The sequence below is a fragment of the Alligator sinensis genome, unplaced genomic scaffold, assembly GCF_000455745.1.
Source record: "Alligator sinensis unplaced genomic scaffold, ASM45574v1 scaffold87_1, whole genome shotgun sequence".
Classification (NCBI taxonomy): domain Eukaryota; kingdom Metazoa; phylum Chordata; order Crocodylia; family Alligatoridae; genus Alligator; species Alligator sinensis.
Window position 1 is genome coordinate 1,519,602 of NW_005841929.1, and position 19,517 is coordinate 1,539,118.

The window sequence follows — 19,517 nt, forward strand, 5'->3', positions numbered from 1 at the left end:
TGAGACCTTCCAAAGCTACCTAGATTTGTTTCTAGAGAAGGAGGAGATGAGGGGAAGACAATGAAAAGGTGGTAAGGAAAAATTGTTTTTTCTAAAAATGTGGCATGATAGGTCAGATGAAACCTGCCTGACCTGCTTAAAATTCTCTCTTACAAAGTCTGACTCCATTGTGAAGAATAAGAAATGTGTCACAGTGAAAGATCCGCGGACACAAATAAGTCATATCTATTTTATCTTTTGTCTGCAACTCTTATGATCTGGTAGCTGCTTTGGGATCCCTAATTAACTAAGAAAAAGAGGATGAAAAAATTTGCCTCAGAAAGGCAGAAGTCCAACACATATCTGGGGCAGTCACATGCTGTGCCTGCATCGTCTTTCTTCCACTTGTCCATACACAATATCAGTTATTAGCATAGATTAATGCTCATGTGGGTTCCAAGTTTATTTTTTCTAAACTAAATAGAATATTGTATTGATGCAGCTTCCTAAAGAATTGGCACTAGTAAAGAGAGCTGAGATATTGGGCCTGATCCTACATTTTTATACACTGGCATAAATCACTGAAGTCAATGGAGTTACACCAGTGAAAATGTGATGTGAAAGAAGGATTGGGTTTGATCAGTGCCATGGCTGTGAGCCATTTGAACTGACTGATGCGTGCCAATTAGCAAGCTGTAACCCACTTCAGTAGAGCGCTGGGTATTCCTTCGGGAAGTTGGACAGCTGTGAGGTTCTTTTTCGCATGCACTCTGTGGTCTCTTATAAAATGTTTTTGCTCTGTTTAGTTCCCACTCAACCCTAGCCAATCTTTTCTGACATCCGGATTATTGTCAGAGCACTCTCTCTTAAATGGCTGACTATGTGGCTGGGAGAGGAACTGCTTGTTGGTTTCTGGAACTAGAAAGTAATCTGGTGACTTCTTGGGTCACTAACATCTCTAGACTCTGATACAAGAGAAACTATTTAAGTCTTGAGAATCACCTACCTGCATCCCAATCACAGCATAGATGAAGAATAGCATCACTATTAGTAGAGCCACATAGGGGAGAGCCTGGAGGAAAAGAACAACAGAATTTATTGCCTCAGTCAATCAGAAAATTTGACATTTCGGAGCCTGGTAGGTCCTAATGGATCCCTGTTTTTTTAGATGGTTGGGGAAAGCAGTGTCAGTCCGGAACGAAAGGTCTGTAACTCAGCCATTTGACCACTAGATGCCTCTACTGATCCATGTTTGATTTCATTGAGGGACCTTCAAGGATGATAGCACAACCCAAAACAATGATGGCCTGATTTGGCTCTCACTTAAATTGGGGTAATGCTATTGCCTTCAAAGGAGTCACAATCCTTGTACAGAAGTGAAAGTGAGATTAAAATTGGGTTGCATATCTTTCCATTTACCATGGAAAACTGTCCATGGTAGCAGATAAGTGATGCCCTTTTACTGTGATATTTTGGAGTTAGTCTGGGGAAATGAGGAGCGTGCAAGCTGCCAGGACCTAAGTTCAAAGCTTCTACAATGACCAGTGATTTCACAAGTACCTAAAGCTTCATGAGTGCCATGCCCTGCTCTGAATTAGGTGTCTGTGATGGTGTCTGAAATGTTAAGCGTCTTTGATCAGCTGTTGAAGAGAAAATGCCAAGCTCTGATAGTCTGCCTTGAATAGGAACCAGATCTGTGACATAGTGGGTGCTATCAGCTTCTGCTACCTCTACTAAGAGTCAAGGCCACACAGCACCTTGAAGGGGCAGACTTTGTAGGAAGAACTAATTTTCTACTATTTCTTTTTTTAAAAGGTATTCATGATAAATGGGATCCAGCCACATAATTCAGACCCCCTTCTTAAGCATGAACACCCCAGAGTTTTGGGGTGTTTGGATATGAAGTTTGAGTTTGTTCTACTTTACTGATACAGCTGTTTATGCAATTTGGATTTGTGTTTGGATTTTGAACATCCCACACATATTTGGGTGGCTCCGGTATTCTGAATTTGTATTTTATCTGTAAATATTGCTAAGCTTATACCTGCATTTCATTAAGGTCTAATCCTGCATTTTTTACACAAGAAACATTTCTATTGGCTTTTACCAGAGTTTTGAATGAGTAAGGGCTGCCAAATGTGGCCTGTAGTGTACTAAAATGTTAAGACAGGAATTGATTTTAAAACCAAAACTGAAAACGTTCATGTTTGCCACTAAACGATCCCTCTGGATGCTTATAATGGGGGGGGGAATGGAGGGAGCCCTCTGTGTTCTACACCAGGGATTTTCAAACTTTTTTTCATTTGCAGACCCCTAAAAAATTTTGAATGGAGGTGAGGAGCCCTTTGAATTGTAAGTGTGGGTATTCACATACTTTTGATTGATTATAGTAATCTTTCATGGACCCCTTGGATATAGTCTGCAGATCCCCAGGGGTCCCTGGACCACAGGTTGAAAATGACTGCTCTAAACCAAATGGCTGAATCAATGGCAGCAATTCTAGTGACTTTGGTGGTAATAAGCTATGTTACAATTTGCATTTGTACATTCTGAGAGAGCTCCCGTGGGTCAAAACATGGTTATGGCTTTAGGGACGATGCAATGCCAGAACTGGCCCAGCAATAGTGTCCAAACAGGGATCCAGAGGTCCAAGTCCCTAGGAGGTCTCTCACATCTTTAGAACAGGCCAGAGAAGGCTGCCGGCCCTTGTCCCATTCATCCCCTTATATACCCTCTCTACCTCACTTTTGTACCTACTCTTTCTCTCACTCTTTCACTTTTTGCCTTTGTTCCTCATTCCTCGTGATGCCCCCAACTCCCCACTTCCCCTGATTTGACCTTCCAGCTTTGTCCCTCTTGAGCTTTCTCCCTCGATTTCAAAACTTTTTTCTCTTTGTTCCCACACCCTTGTCTTTATTTTCACACTCCTCTTTCTTCTTCCTCCACTTTCCATGCTGGTCTCTACAGGTATCTTATCATCCAGAAACCGGTGACTGGTTTCCACAACACAAAACCACTCTGATTAGTATCCCACTCTGGACAGAGCACCAATCACAAGCACTGCAGGACAATTCAATTAATTATCAGGCTGTCCTGTAGGATCCAAGACACTTCCTGCAAACATTTTGGGATGCAGAATAAGGCATGGTGCCAAAGAAGTCAAAAACAAAAACAGTACAGCTGGCTAAATAAGGAGCTTCTAGCAGTGGCTATTTTTAGCAATTATTGAAACCCATCCCAGAGCTCTAGAGGTGTACCAGGGACAGGGGCTCAGAGGAGAGAATATTGCATGTAAAGAGCTAAAAATGTACAAGGGAAAATGCCCTCGCTCTTAGTGCTTGAAGTGTTTTTTTGTGTGGAGAGTTTTCCATAATAGGTAATAACAGGTACTAACTCAAGGTGCAGTAACCAGCACTACTGTGCAGTAGCACCAGTGCACGCTGTTTTAGTGATGCTAATGTGCAGTAGACTAATTCTACTGTGCATTAGCACGGCTTTTGCTGTGATGTGCTAATGCACAATAGAATTAGTCTACTGTGCATTTAGCATCTTGTATAGACAAGCCCACTGGAAGGCAATACCAAGCACTTCCTTTCCCATCCTTCTTATTTTTCTACCTGGGGAGAGGGGACCTGAGCTCAGAATTGAAATAAGTTCAGCTCAGCAGCTGGGGGAAGAGCAGGCAGAATTTGAAAGAATAATAGCTTTTCCTGGGTTAGTGATGGTTGGGCTATGTCAATGAATCTCCGTCTTACTCATGCTGACAAAATAGTTCTCACTGAGGCAGTTCCCATCGGATCATTATTCAGTGATGCAAAGTGGTGGTGTTTGTTACAGACAGTATGAACCGTTCAGAAAATGTATGCAAGTGGCAGCAAAATTTCTGCCTATCTTGTAATCAGTGAGTGGTCAAAATAAAAGTCCTTTACATCCATTTGACAGTGCTAATTTTACAGAACTTAAGAGCTATGCCATGAAGGGACCAGATTCAGTAAGGTGCTACTCCCACTGAAGTCAAGAGCAGTTATGGCCAGGGTTAAAATTGGGCCTAAGGAATACTATACATGGTAGAGCTTAAGCTAAAAGCATAACCCTGCTTCCACTCTCACTTCAGTCAGTAGAAAGTTTGTTATTAACTTAAATGGGAACAGAATTGGAGTCCATGTGTGAGAGAATTGGTTTTATCTTGCAATGTCCCTTGAATTGCTTGGTATATGAATTACACTGACTTGTACACACAGGGCACATCGATCGTGTTGCTATGGTGATGTTGTTACCGCACTGTGATTTAGTACTTCCTTTTGGAAGTACTAAACCACAGCACAGTAACAGCCCATACTATGCCACACGCACAACTCACGGTTATTTTTAGCAGCTACTTCGCCGTAGTGGCATTCTTACATTTACCCCAGATATTGCTTCAGGAGCTGCACCAGTTAACAACCAGATCGTGGGGACCCAGTGGGCGCATCCAGATGACATGCATTTCCCTGCAGACAAATAGCAGCAGCACATAGTTGTGCCACTGCTACTTGTCCTTGGTGAATGCCTGTGCACATGTACCCTGGCATGCGGCAAGCAGCCCCAAGTGATGTAGGGGAGGCTGGGGCCAGCACCTGAGCTGGGTCCAGCAGCTTTGCCTGGGGTTCTGCGGGCCTCTGGGGGCAGCAACCTGGGTGTGCAGAGCCTGGCCAGCAGCCAGCGTGTGGCTCTCTCCATCCAGGCTCCAGTTCCGGGTGGTGGAAGTGGCAACAGAAGTGCCACCCCGCTTTTTTCTGCCATGGGTTTTTTTGACATTGGGATTTCCTGGTATCAAAAAAATCTCACCACACTGCAAATTAGCAGCATGGTGAACACCTGCATGTGCTGCAGATGGGTCTGCAATGCTGCAAACTGCATGTGCATGCTTTTCTGGACTTACCCAGTAAGGCCAAGTCATTGCATTGTGAAATGCAAATATATGCTGCACCTCATTAGCAATAAGGATTTTTCTCAACTTGGCTATTCTCTGGTTTGACAATATCATTTCCAGAAGGTGGATTTATCCTTTAATTCAGTTATTGGAGGGCCAGTCATCCTTACCCCTCAAGTCCCCCTCTCCTCACCTTGTTTATGGACACCAGCAGCTAAAACTGTAGGTATGACTTAGGTGGAGGCATTTCCTGCACTTCCTGCTATGGTACAGTAGGTTAATAACTACAACATCTTATACTTATCATTCCACCTTTCACTCTGAAGAATCTCGGTATACTTTACAAATACCTGACCCCTTTACCACCTATTGAAATGCAGCTGCCAATAGGGTGAAATAGCAGAGCACAGCTATACTACCCAATAGCTTAGAGCCAAAAAGGTAAAATTCATCCCTATTAAGGGAGGCTGCACAAGGGCTATGCACAATTTCAGTCCACCAGAAACTTTATGTAACATTTACAGTAAGTGAACCTCATCTGAAGCAACAGAATACAATATAAATGGTGGTAAGGATGTTATGGGAGGGATGGGAAGACTGTAATTACCTGATCTGGATTTGGTCAGTGCAAGGGACATATTATTCCTTTAATAAATGCTGAAGATCTTAAGTGATCATGAGGTGATCAGGGTCTTGGCTTTAGGTCTCACCTGCCTCCTACTTTGGCCTGAGGCAGAGACCACAGTGTCCTAGGACTTGCCACACATGTGTAGAAGGGCCTCAGGTAGTGACTTACATTGTGAAGGTGAAGTTCCCTACTGTTCAGGTCAGTATGTAAATTCCACTTAGGTGACATGCTGGCCCTTTGCACTGCAGCAAATCCCCCCAGGTGCTAATGCCCAAGCCTGCCAGGGTGAAAACTCATCTTTGAAAGGCAAATAAAAATTAAAAATACTTCTCTGTTGAGGCACAGAAGCTTCAAAAAAAGTGAAGGAATACCTGGAAGGACTTGATGAAGGTCCAAAGCAGTGTCCGGATGCCCTCCCCTCGGCTCAGGAGCTTCACAAGACGCATCACGCGGAAGAGTCGGAAAAAGGTGATTGAGATGCGAGAGTTTTCCTCTGCATTCTGGAACCCATTGGCACAGAGGCAGTAGTTATAACAGTAGATGAGGAACAAAGACCCTGGGTCACAGAAAACACTACACAGGAAGAGTTCACTGCACTGTTCCCCTTCCTTTTAAAGTTCTCTGGTACTGTGCTAACCCCAGAAGTTAGGAATTGATGCAGGTCTTGCCTCCCTTCTCTCCCAAGGCTGTGGTGCCATCCTAAAGGGTCTCTGGACCTCTGTATTGCTTATCAACCTGGTTTTTTTAAGGTTTCTTACTGAGGATATCTGCACTCATGATTAGGCCTTCTGTGGTAGTGGTGTGAATTGTCTACTTGAGTGTGTCTTCCTTCAGGAGACCCTCATTCCCTTCTGTTACAACCTGGGTCAAGAAATTATAATAGGCAGTGGGGGAGAGTATTTCCTTATGGACTTGTCTCTCAAGCTCCTGTGCAACGTAGGTCAGCCAGAAGCTCTGGTGCATTTAGCACAAAATGTCCACGGCACACATAGCCTGCTCTGCCTGGTGAAATGCAGAAGGTCCCAAGTTTGCTTCTGACTGTGGAGGTCCCTCAGGAGCACGGCATGTGCTGCCAGCAACCCAAGTTCTTAGGCATTTCCTGCACCTCTGAACCAGGAGATACAGTGCCATCCTTGCAGTGGCATGGCTGTGTTTTCTGTGCTCCGAGCCGTGTATTCTGTGCTGTGCTCTGGGCCCTTTGTATTTCTCATGACCCTTTCGTATTTCCCACAGCCTGTATGTACCCTGCTCAATGTTTTTTTTTTTTGGCTTGACTGCTACTGCACATGTATGCAGTATTTTTAAATAGTCTTTCTCTTGGCCTCTGCTTTTCTCACAGCTTCTGCCTTGTTCCTAAACATTTTCCCCAGGGACTGCAACCAGCTTGGACATTCTTCACGCTTCACACATGCTAAGACAACAGCTTTCTGAACAGAAAGGGGTCAGCTGGCTTCCCTTTGCTTGTGTGAAGAACCCTACTGCCTAGGTCAAAGACAATCACTGATTGGAGGAATGGGGCAGAACAACCAAAGTACAGGGTTCCCAATTCATTTCCCCCCACTCAGTCTAAAATGGGCTTCATCTACTAGCTCCTACTGGAAGAGCTGCAGGAACATAACCCTGTGCCATATGGAGAGATAGTGCTGTTCTCCTCCTACTCACTCTGCCTCTGGAGCCGAAAAGTGCATAGACATCACTTTCTCTGACCCCGCTGCAAAAACAAGAGTTTAATGCTAAACATCAAGAGAGCAACTTTCAGGACTAAGAAACAGTGCAGATCACCCCGATCTTGACTACTCACCACTGTACAGACCAAGAGAGAACAGACCTTTTGGGATTTCCTGTTATAGCTCAAAATAAGTAGCATCTGCCTGTGTTTCCATTTCTTATGAAATCCAAGATGCACAAATGCCCTGAATATTTCTGAGATTATATGTCAAGATGCGAAGACCAGGAAGCTCCTATGCATGGTTGATTTGTTCCTATTTTCAGCCCATCTTCTACAATTTTTGCTTTCGAAAGGATTTTATCCACTTTGCAGGTGGTTCTCCACTCCAGCATCACATTACAATGAGGTATGGCTCTTTGGTATTAGCATAGACCCCACAAGCTACAATCTCATAGAAACAGGGTGAGGTAACTAATATGCTGGAGTGCGCTAAAAGTACCTAAGAAGCTCTTAAAAGATATTGAGTGTCTTTTTCTAATCTGTAATGTAGGATCTTATGGACCACAGAGCCCTTGGCCAAGGTTGAGGTGGGGCTCTCAGTTTGTTGGCTACACACAGAATGCAAGGTCAGGCTGTGGAGTTCTTGCTACCTGAGCACAGTGATAGGGGATGGAGAAGAACAGATTGAAGGATAAATCATTTCTAGGAATAACCTGAACGAGTGCTCCCCTAATCCCCAAGTCTGCTTGCCCCCCTCTCCTCCCCTGCCACAGACAACAGTTTCTTAAAGTCTGCTTGCCCACCTCTCCTCCCCTGCCACAGACAACAGTTTCTGTGGGTGCTGACTTATACCAGGGCCCCTGCACACAAGTGTAGGCATTGCTCTAGGACAAATGAGAGGAAAATCTGGCCTTGCAAGAATGCAGCAGCTATGGCACTTGCCTGTCTATGCCCAGGATTACAATTCAAGAGGGAAACTACAAGGCCTATGCACCTCTCCCAGGGTAGGAAAAATGTCTGACTTTCTTGTCTTCAGTTACTTAAATTAAATTCAAGTATAACCATAAAAGAGTTAAAATCAACATGCTATAGTATGTGGACAGTGGTATTCATTATGGCTTGCCCACACTAGGGAATTTTTGCTTAGATTTCTACCTGTTGCCATCACTGGACCAGCTTGGAGTACTAGCATGGACAAGGCTCTAGAAGGCCACTGCCATTTTATGCACCATGTCCTCTAGCCTTGCTGAGACCAGGTAGGAGTAACGGCAGTGAATTTTAGCAAAAAACATCTTAGTGTAGATACAGACTTATGTAAGTGACCATAATGGTCCAATTCATTGTTGGTGTAAATTGAGACAGCCTTTAGATGACTTTGGCTCATTTTGTGTACAGGTGTGAGGGAGTGTATAGATGTTTTGCAAGGTGGGGATAATTGTTTGAATAGTGTGAGAACAAACTAGCCTTTGCTTGCTATGCCATTCCTTATGACCAACTTTCTGCTGAGCATTATCATTGCCCAGAACAGAAGTTTGGTGTGACTGCACTCAGAGAATGGGTTTCTTATGCTCTTCCTGTTACATTGTTCTAAAATACAACCCTCAAAGGATGTACCGTTTTGCATGGCTTATACTTCTCTAAGAAGTATGAATCTAAACTTTAACACTACACAATATCAGGTAGGCAGAGATTCTGAGCCCGAGCCCTTTGCTGTAAACTTTGGATTTGAGGTCACATTGCAAACCAATCTAATATTGAATTGATTCTGACAAATTGTTGCTAACAAGAAATCTTACCAGTTCTAGTTCTCTCTTGGTTATTCATTAGAAGGCAGGACGACAGTTCACTTGACCAAAGGAAAGCTCAGGATGCACAAGAAATACACATGTGCAGCATATTCACAGCTCGGGTGAACACCAGACTCACACGAATACACAACACAGCAGCTTCATGCAGAGATAACTAGGCTGGGCTTGGAGAGAAAACCCGTGATCGGGGGAAGAGAATAAAGGAGTGTGTTAGGAAGAGTGTCACAGAAGCTGGGAGGGTGGTCTGTATTTTTGGTCTTACCATAGAGGAAGAGCATTGGGTATGTTCAGCTGGCTTTAAAGAAAGGCAGACAGAAATAAGCTGTAATAAGTCTCCAAAGAAGAGGCCCAGTAGACTAGGTCTTGGCTAACACAGGAGCAACAAAATGGCAGAAGAGGGCAAAAAAGGGTGCATATATGAAAGGAATGCAAAAGTAAAAAGAGCTGGTTCCCTAGGATACAATGGATCAAATTCAGCCCTAGCAAAAGAAAAAACCCCAACAAGTGCAACTCCAACTGAAATCAATGAGAGCTGCACCCACTTACATCAGATCTGAATTTGGCCCAGTATCTTTTGAAATCCTAGGTGGCTTAGGAGCTAGGGCGTAGATGACTGGATGCTGCTAATCTGTTTCATTTACCTCTAACCTCAAGATCAAACTAGGATTCAGAAGAACATCTCTAATCCAGCAGCTAATTCAAGTTTCATACTGAAATCCAGGTAATTTCTGCATGGGGAGCAGTCATCTTCCAAAACATCAGTCTCTGACTGGTAGGTCCATTTAACCCACAGCATCCCAATGCTATCACAACATTTTCTATTTATACATTCCCATGTCCTAGCATATAGTTCTCGGTGATTATATTGTTCTACTAAAACAATAAGATGAGCTAGTGTAATCACTCTCTTGGCAACCCTACAATAGCCATTGCCATCTGTAGAAAGGGGGATGGTAAAGCCATAAATTGGCTTGCCTGAGGATCTGTCTTCATCCACCCCACAAAGGAACTGCAGGGAAGTGCCAACAGTGTTTGGCAGCAGCTGAGTTCCAGCCACCCCAGAGAAACCTAACCAGATTGAGGACTTATTCATGATCTTATTTTTTTACTAACCTCTGCAGCCACTTCCAGTGCTGAGATCAGTTCTGAAAAGCAACCATGGCAGCTAGTGCTCTAGGCTGAGTACAGCATAATTGAAAAATAAATGAATGCAACTGTATTTAGAGTTCCTCAGATCAGCATAATCTTTGGGGAGCAGCCCATATCATATGCCCATTGATGGAATGTTCTTTAGAGCAATTTTCTGTGGCCAGATTAGCAAGGGTGAAACTGATGCACTGCTTTTCAGCTGCTTCTGCACTCAGCCAACATGCCACTTGAGACCCTAGCAACATGCTCCTGGGCTCCTGCCAATGGAAATGTCCAGGGAACATTGTACTAACCAAATTAGCTTTGTATTTTGATTTTGTTTAAATGGAGATTATAGTTTGGATGCTTAGAACATCCAGTGACACATGCAGATGGGGAAAATTAAAAACTAAAGTGACATGTAACTCCTTGGTGCTCTTTTAGCTTCACTAATAGTCTTTATATAGCAGAGTTTCCTTACTTTCACCCTCCTCTTTCAGATGTTTGCTCTTGTGTTTTCTTTTCAAATAATGTTCAAGGAAAGGTTGGCCTGTATGTTGAAGAATGGAAATGTGCGTATATCAGGCTCGTCTCACAGACCAATCCAGGTTTTGGATTAGTGTTGGTGGGCAAATCCCTCCTTTCCCTTCCTTTTTTTTTTTTTTTTACTTTCTATCAGTTTTACAGAACTGTTCCTGTTGTTTGTAATCACAGGAAGTGATCCGGTGTCCCAATCCTACAAGGTGTTGCATTCCAGTGGGTACCAATGAAATCAATAGGAATCCAGGGTATTCCCTGCTTCTGAGGTTTCTCAGGGTTATTAATAATTCTAGGGTGATGACATTAGAAAGGTGTTTTTCTGTGATCAGTTGTCTCAAGAAACCTTGTAAGTACTGAAAAGACACTGTACCTTACTTGTTGCTTTGGTATCATCAATATATAGCAGGAAAGTGAGGATAATGATAATGCAACAGTGAAAACACTTCTTTATGAAAAGATATTTAAGCAGCTATGAATGCACTGAAATAGCTGGTATGTGAATCTTCATACCAAGCAATTGGTCACTTGTGAAAGAACTATGAACTAAAGGCTTTGACTATTTGGTACAGCTGAAGATGATAAGTACATCTTGAGTGATTCCTTTCTCACTCCATTGAGCAAGTAGCCTACATTTTAAGAAAGGGCCAAGTAAGATTTAAATATTGACATTTTGTACAAAAAAAGTCTTAAAATCAATGAGGGAAGTACCAATAGACAATGTTCACAGTAGCCTCTAGTCCTTGTAGTTTTACTCTCAAGATCACGAGCACCATACTCTTGTATGGGTGCAAGCATCTGAATGTATGATAGGGGACAGTGTACTAAGAGTTCTGAGGTTTTGTTTTACACATTTATTGCTGAAAATATTTCTTAAAGCCTTGAATTTTTGCCAGCACATCCAGTTCCCACTATTTTTCCAGCAGTGCAAGCAATACTCAGTGAACTGGACATCTGAGAAAAGAAGGCTGGAAATTTTAAAGGTGAAACGGGCTAACTATACCATAGAGATAGTTCCTTGCTGAACCTTTCCTTTAGGTTTGATGCTGTGTCATTGGTTGTGGGGTGGAAGTGGGAAAGGCATTGGGCATTTAGCAGCTCACACTGGAGGAACACTGAAGTCACCCAGGGTTGCAGGCATTTGAAGCAATGAAGGTAGGTACTTGAAAATAAAGCTTAAATAGCTGTGCATAAATCCAACTTAAGTGGACAAGGTTGCACTTATGAAAAGCTCAGGGACTATGTACACAAGGAAATCTTTGTTTGAATCAGATCCTTAAAGGAGTTTTTGGACAACTATTTATCAGAGTAAGACCTGAGCTTTGCTTTCTGTTATCTGTTGCCTCCTCTTCATCCACATATGAGCTAACCTGCAAAGGAACTTTGTCTTCTCCAAACCATTCTCTTCATTTCATAGCTTGGATATGAGGCAAAACAAGCTAAGCTGCAGAGTACACACAACCAAATAGGATGTGGATAGCAGTGGCATCTTACAGAGTTCAGTTCAGAGACTGTGCCCTAAGCCAAGTGCTGTAGTAGAGAGCAGGAACCAAGCGTGCAAGATATACACATATTTATTTGTGTGTGCCAGATCAGACTTAGCTAAACATCAAACTAAACCAACTAAACATAAAACTTGCTATGTAATAGATATAGGTGAAGTCTAGCTACTGGCATCAAGCATGTGTAAGCCTCAAAGTCTGAGCTACTTTCTTACCTAGGTTGTGGCATTTGATTTGATACTGATGATTATTATCTGAAGAGAAAGGCATTTTTGTAGGAGTCAATTAGCATTCTTATATAAATTCTATCATCTGTCATGAAGTGAGAAATCATTTCTCACTTGCAAGCAGCAAGGATTTCTGTGGGTGATATCTTTTATTGAACCAACTCTGTAGCTAGGATAAAGTTAGACAAGCTTTCAAATGCAAGACATCATTTGGCAGGTCTCTCTGATTTCCTGTAATTCACCATGAGCCCTACCTGTCTGAGTAGGTAACAAACATTGCTCAGGGCTATAGTAGCTTCCTACCTTTAATTAGCCAACAGTCTGCATTTGAATAAATATGAATGCCTAGCCCTCTCAGTACCCTGTGCTGCTATTACAGTAAGCATTCTGTGAAGGTTCTTGGTGTTATGAAGAAACCAAATGAAAGCACACTGTACTAGCAGTGATTGGCACTGCTGTGAAGCCCAAATACTTTCACCCGGCTGACTGGATGCAATGTAAAAGAGTTTATCTTGTAGGTCAAGGGACATGAATCAACCTTGAAGTCTGAAGGGATGCAACAATGAAAGCAAGCGTTACCAGGCTGATCTTAGGTTTAAATTTGCTCAAGCTTCTTCAGTCTGGGATGCGATGTAGAACACGTTTTTTCTTTTGGGATTGCCTTTTCTGAGGCAATCTTGAAGAAGGATGGGGAAAGGCTGGATGGGATAAAGCCATGAGTGATGACTGCCAATTGTTATGTTATTTGTTATGTACATATGTTATGTATGTTATATATGTTATGTTATTTTTTGTTACCTATAGTTTGTTATCTATTTTTTGTCATCTATTTGTTTGATATATATTGTTATGGTAAGCCAAACATGATGGAAGAAACAAAAAGAAGGATTTAATGATGGTGTTTCAAGTGCAGATCTCAATTCTTGGATGAAGCCTGCTTCTTAGATTCTTGATTCTTTGATAAAACCTCCAAAAGAATCTCAGTTTCCAGATGGTGTGTGTTGTGTGGGGGGTGAGTTCACATGAGCATGGACATTTGGTTCCCCGGGGACAACTAGTAACAGCACAAGGTGTGCTGCTGCTAGTTGTCCCTGGGGAATGCCTCTGCCATGTACCCTCTGGCACGCGGCAGGTAACCCTGGGAGGGGTAGGGGAGACTCCAGCAGCCTTACCTGGAGCCGTAGGGGCCTTCTGGAGCTGTAGCAGTGGCAATCATGCTGCTTGGTGCCTGGCTGGCAACTGGAGTGTGGCTCTAGCTGGCCAGGCTCCAGTTTTGGGCAGTGGACACTGTCCCCACATGTGCCACCCCACTTTTTTTTCTGGCATGAGTTATTTTGATCCTGGGGTTGAACCCCCCCTGCACATTGCTACCTTGCAGTGCAGAGAACAGTTGAATGTGCGGGATGCGGTGGTGCAGACATGTCTGCAGTGCCACATATCACATGGCTGCACTCATCTGGACACGGCCTAGGTGTCCTTTCCTTAGTTACCCCTGATACTTAGGAGAGTTGTGGTTTGAGACCAAGATGCTCAAGAAAAGGACTGTGGTCTTGAAATCCTCAAAGAATCAATTGTAGTCCCTGGTTCATATAAGTGCTGAACAATTCAGCGTACCTAAGTTCTCAGTGTATTTTGCATTGCTCTGGGAATAATAGAAGCTTGTAGTCACAAGTTGTGTGTGCATGGTCACAGCAGTGGCCATGGATCTACCTGCTACATCCAAACAATCCAGTAACTGCTTAAAGCACTGTTTTAGTTACTAGCTGGCCCTCCACAATTTTGATTTTTAACTTAGGTCAGGAATCTTGCTGAAGTTTTGCTGAAACCTGTCACCGTAAAGATGCTGATTCTCTAATAGGACTAATTTTTTCTCAGTTGTTTTCTTTAGGGAAGCACTTGGTCTGCTTTGTTTGTCAGAGGCTGCAGAGACCACTTAAGGATTCAGTTATTGTGTGTGTAAAACTATTCAAAACCTATTTGGGACAGCTACCATTCTTTTTTGCCACATTAGCCGTAGGCAATAGCATAGTTGGTGTCTGCCGTGTGGTTCATGCTATTGAAAGCAGATGAATGAATAATAATTAGAAAGCTTGCCAGCTTTTTCTTCATCTTCATCATCTTCTTCAGAAAAAAATATTTCAGCAATACAGGTGAGTAGCTCCTGAAATGCTTTGAAATCATCAAGGGCTGGTACCAGAGTTGAAGACATATCTGAAGAAACTGGGGGAGAAAGGTATCTGGGGGGTTCTAGTGTTTGTTCTATACCTGTCGATGGCTCTTTTTCTTTCCAGTCTCCAGATGGGGTCTGGCCATAGATACAGAAGGACACTGAGATCTATGATTCTATTTTGGAGATGGATGAGCTGGAGCTCTAAAATGAAAGTCTCAAATCGGTAATGAGAAATTTTCTTCCAAATTGCATGATTTGAAGGAGAAATATTCCAAAGTGAATGGAGGAAATAATGTATGCCCAGGTCATGGTGATGAAGAGTAGATATCATTGAGAAGCAGTGCTGACCTCTGGAGTGATCTAGATACTGAGAACTCACACATACACGCTAGAGGTGAGTGTAGACAGGAGTGGTGGGAGCATAGTTGTATTTCCCCATGTAAAATCAGACAGGAATGGCAGACTGCACTGAAGTTGGTAATAGTACCAGTGGTGTTGGTGACATTAATATCAGTTCCTGCATTGCTAGTTACTAGTATTTTGGGGCATAAATACTGAATATAGCTAGTGCTTCTTTGGTGATGAGCTGGTGTTTGAGCTGGCCTCTCCTGTCCCTGTTAAATGAATGAGGGTAATGTTTTGTTCCCAGCTGACCAAGGGTTTGGGTCTCTTCTTTTGAAAGTCATACCTTTCTCTTACTTAAGACACGTTACCTCAGTGAGAAGGTAGTACAGGTCTTTGGTGCCGAAGCAGTGGTTGATACCAGGGTGTTTTCTGCTGATAGATCCTTGTTTCACTGTGCTGAGGGTCTTTTGCCCATGCAGACCTTGGGAGTTGTACGTGAGTTGGCAGAAATACTGGCTGACAATATGTTTTGGAAGCTAATCCTCTATGTATCCTCTGTCCCAAGTTCCCTTCACAGATTTTTCAAAGAGGTATAGAATAGCTTAATTGGGACATCCCAGGACCTCCTTGTTCTTGCTCAAAACAACTGAGAAATGGAACAGTGGTCTCACACACAGTTCTCATGAAGATGCAGAGGACAGAGGCTGTGGCCATCTGTTAGAGGGAGTAAATCATTAGAGGACAGAAATGGTTTGAAGTCTGAGGGCTTTGTTGAATCAGTCATTTTGGCATGGACTGAGGGAGACATTAGCGTGATGAGTGCCACGCAAAGGCAATATTTTAAAATTAATGCTAATTAATATGCTAAGAGCAGAGCCTATTAAGAGGTAGTGGGCAAACAATACTACTTCACTGTCATGGGTGGTGAAAAGGAACTGACGGACAGTTGTAGCTGCTCCATTTTTTATAACCTTGGCATGAGGACCTGCACTGTACAAGTGCAGCCCACAAGCCATAGCTATTTAAAAGATTCTCTGTCTTGCATCTCAGATGAGGTTTATAGGAGCACATACTCAAAGAGGAATGGAGCCAGATTATCAGTGTTCTGAAGAAAAGAGTACAGCCACTAGATTTTCAGTTGCATTTGTAGTGTCATCAAGCTGAAAAGACATGGTAAAACAGTCTGGACAGCACAAGTTCTTCTGGAACAAATCCTTCTAGGCAGTCAGGATTATTCTGAGCCCTGAGAGTAACTAGTTTGCTATTACCCTAGCATTTGTCACAAAATCCCTGAGAGTAAACTGTCTACCATTTCCCTGTGGAGTTTTAATCACAAGCCCCCTGGATATAATCCATCTGTCACTGATGTTTGTATATTTCTCCCGACTCCAGGCAGAAAGCCCTCTGCTGTTTCTTTCTGAGAGCGTACCACTGGATTGTGGATGGCATAAACTCAATTCATGCAACCCTGCAGTGAAACCACAGGGCAAATTTAAAAGGGGCACTTTGATAAGATTGAAAGATCCCACTCTGTCCTTTTTAGAACAGAACTTTTCAATTTTCCATTTTAACTGACTTTTATTTGATTTAAAAAAATGTTATATGGTAGAATATTAAAAATCAATACTGGACTGGAATATTTCAATTGTTTTGAAACAAAATGTTTTGACTGATCTAAAGTAACTGTTTGTGGAAGTCTTGCTTTGCAAGAAACTTTGCAATTTTCTTTTAGGTCATTCTAAAATTTATAAAAAAAAAAAAAAAAAAAAAATCACAGCTTTTCCAGTAAATAAAAAACCCCAAATTCTCACATCTTTAATTTTTCACTTTAGTTCCTACACTTTCTGCACTAGGTTTCACTATATCCATAAAACACAGATACTTAGTTTGCTTTTGGTAGTTGTTAAAACGTGGGGACACATCTGTTTCATACAGATAATAAATCTAAGGGCATAATTCTGTCTTTTCTTGTGAAGTAAGTGGTAAATTTGTCAGTGACTTCAGTGGCAAGAGCATTAGATCTTAAATGGCTGCAGTGGAAGGTAACATACATTAAACTCCTGATTGCTGTGCAGGAAAACCTATTTACTTTTCATCTTTTCCAGTATGTTGTCTGAGTTTTATCTGTTGTGCTATGGAAGGTTAAGAAAGGGGACATAGTGGTTGTAATGAAGTTTGCCATTAGATGTTTGTTATCGCTTACTGATATGGATCAGGGCTGTCCAACCTCTCAGTACCCAGGGGCTGCATGCTGTATTGGGCACACTAGTGTGAGCCATAGGCCCCCAAACAACACCCTCGTTCCCACTGCACTGTGTGTACAGTCCTGCCCCTCTATATGGGTTCTCTATAACTTTAGATCTGAAGGGGCAAATTTGCTTATACCCATTTGCAATAAAGTCCTATTTTTAAAATGATAAATAAAGTTAAGTAACATATAATGAGTAAGGTAGAGACAACTTGATTTAATCTTCATTTCCTAGGAATTTAGGATTTTTTAAATTCTGGGAGTTGAGGGGCTGGACCCAATGATCTCGTGAGGTCCCTTCCAGCCCTAAACTTCTGTGAATCTGTGATTTGCTAGTTAGTTTCTTTTGCATGGGCAAATCTCTCCAATCTTAATAGTTTAATTAGTTTACCATATATATTCATGACACTGTCATAGACAATAATATTATGTTTTCAGGTTCTTTAGGTAAATATAAGGAAATCAATCCCTTTAATCTGGTAATGCAAATGATTCCTTAATGACAATTATCAGACAGTTAACGAAAGACTCACTTTTCAGACAGCTGTAAGCTACATTTTTAACATGAGTTTCAGAAGAAAAGCATAACAATTGGGAGAATTTGCTTATGCAAATTACTCTTAATTTTTAGGATGTCTTAATAATTCTTTTCATTAACCCTGGGTAAATGAAGAGTTCATATTTTATGATAATCAAGCTTGTGGGTTCCGGAGAAGTGTGATTTATGTCAACCATATTTCACAGATGAGGAAACTGAGATACAGACCTGACCAAGAACACACTGAAAATCAATGGCAGAACTTAGTTAACAGTTTAGACCACCTGATTCCCAGAATTTTTGCAAAACAGTAGGCCCACTCCTTGACTGCTGTTCTAACAGTTAACTCAGGATTGTTCCTAGCCAAGTCAAATGGACCTTTCTGTGCTTCATTACTAAAGCACCATTCAGTATAGTTTGCAGGTGCAGAACACAGCTACATATTTAGCATTACAGTGCAAAGTACTCTTTCATCTCTCTTTTTCCTCCCCCTTGCTCCAGTTACTTCTTGAGCTTGATCATCCTTTTGGGATGGGGACAAATGATGGGATGTGGAAAAAGTTGGGTTAATATTTAGATTGGAACCCTCCCTATCAGCAGAGTTTCACAGCCAGGGGTCCATCAACCAAAAAATCCTGTCTTCCACACTTACGTTAACTAATCATCTTGGCTTTCTTATCTGCTGTGTTGCTATGAAAAGACAGCAGTTTTGGTGGATTACAGAGGGAGATGGTCTCTAATAGTCTGCCTGAACTCATGAAGGCTTTTGCATAGTAGGATTATGACCTTGGACTTGGTCCAGAACTGAAAAGGAATCCAGTATTGAGCTGATGTGTTTATAGTGGTCTTTATTAATTAAAGGGCATGCTATTGTTCAAGTACTAATCCTCAGGATGTTTACTTTCTGTCCCACGTGGATTGACATCCAGTAGCCTATCCTCAAAGTGACAAAAGCAAGGATAATGACAGCAAGGTTCTCCTTTCACAGGAAAGGTCCTGAGTAATGACAGACAGAAGGCAGTGTTCCTAATGTCCTTCAAAGTCCAGTAGTAATATCCAGTTGATTTTCATCTCCTAGTTTAGCCTTCTCTTGTCAGCTGCTGATCAGATGATTTCCACTGAAGGGGAGGTCAGAATATCAATAAGCTCCTTGAAGCATGCCTTTTTTTTACCTAATTATTACTTCTGACCTTCCTGGGTGGACTGTTTGAACCTCAGCTCTTTTACTATGTCTAACTGCTTACAGACATTGGGACACCCGAGAGCAGAAGGAACACAGCTTAAGGAAGCAACTGCAGCTGGCTACCATCTGCATGTTACTGACACTAAAGTCTGTGGCTGGGGGGAGGTGGAGGAATCTCATGATTTCAGCAGTTTCATGTGTGCTAAAAATGAGGGCTATGAGTACTGAACTTTGCAGGACTTCATACATGAAGCCTTGGTAAGAAAAAATAGCAGCCCATCAAGACTTTTTTGGAATTCGCCTCAAAGGAATGAATGGATCCAGCACAGCGTCCTCAGATACACATTCAAAACTCCTTGATGGGAGGATACAATTGTGTAACTGAGGGCAGAAGTAGATGCATGATCTTCAGTCATGTACCTGCACCTCTTAGTGTAGTGACTCCCTTGGGAGGTAAGAGGATCAGTAAGATACAGCATCATGAGCAGCTTTGACCAGGTAGCCAGATGGGTATGGCGCCAGTCCAAAGGTCCTTTCACGAGATAAGGATATCCAAACCAAAGACTCCAGGGCAGAGTGAAGATATCAGGTGAACACTCTTACATACTGAAGGAGATACTGGATGACATTTCTCATCCTGCTG

General features: G+C 42.2%; 1 protein-coding gene across 1 annotated transcript in view; it reads right to left on the bottom strand.

The window, feature by feature from the left end:
• CACNA1C (calcium voltage-gated channel subunit alpha1 C) overlaps positions 1-19,517 on the bottom strand; it is a 742,093-nt gene that overhangs the window by 33,481 nt on the left and 689,095 nt on the right. The window contains 3 exon segments of the mRNA XM_025198804.1: positions 986-1,051; positions 5,891-6,019; positions 9,259-9,291. Of these exon segments, the coding sequence (XP_025054589.1) occupies positions 986-1,051; positions 5,891-6,019; positions 9,259-9,291 (228 nt within the window).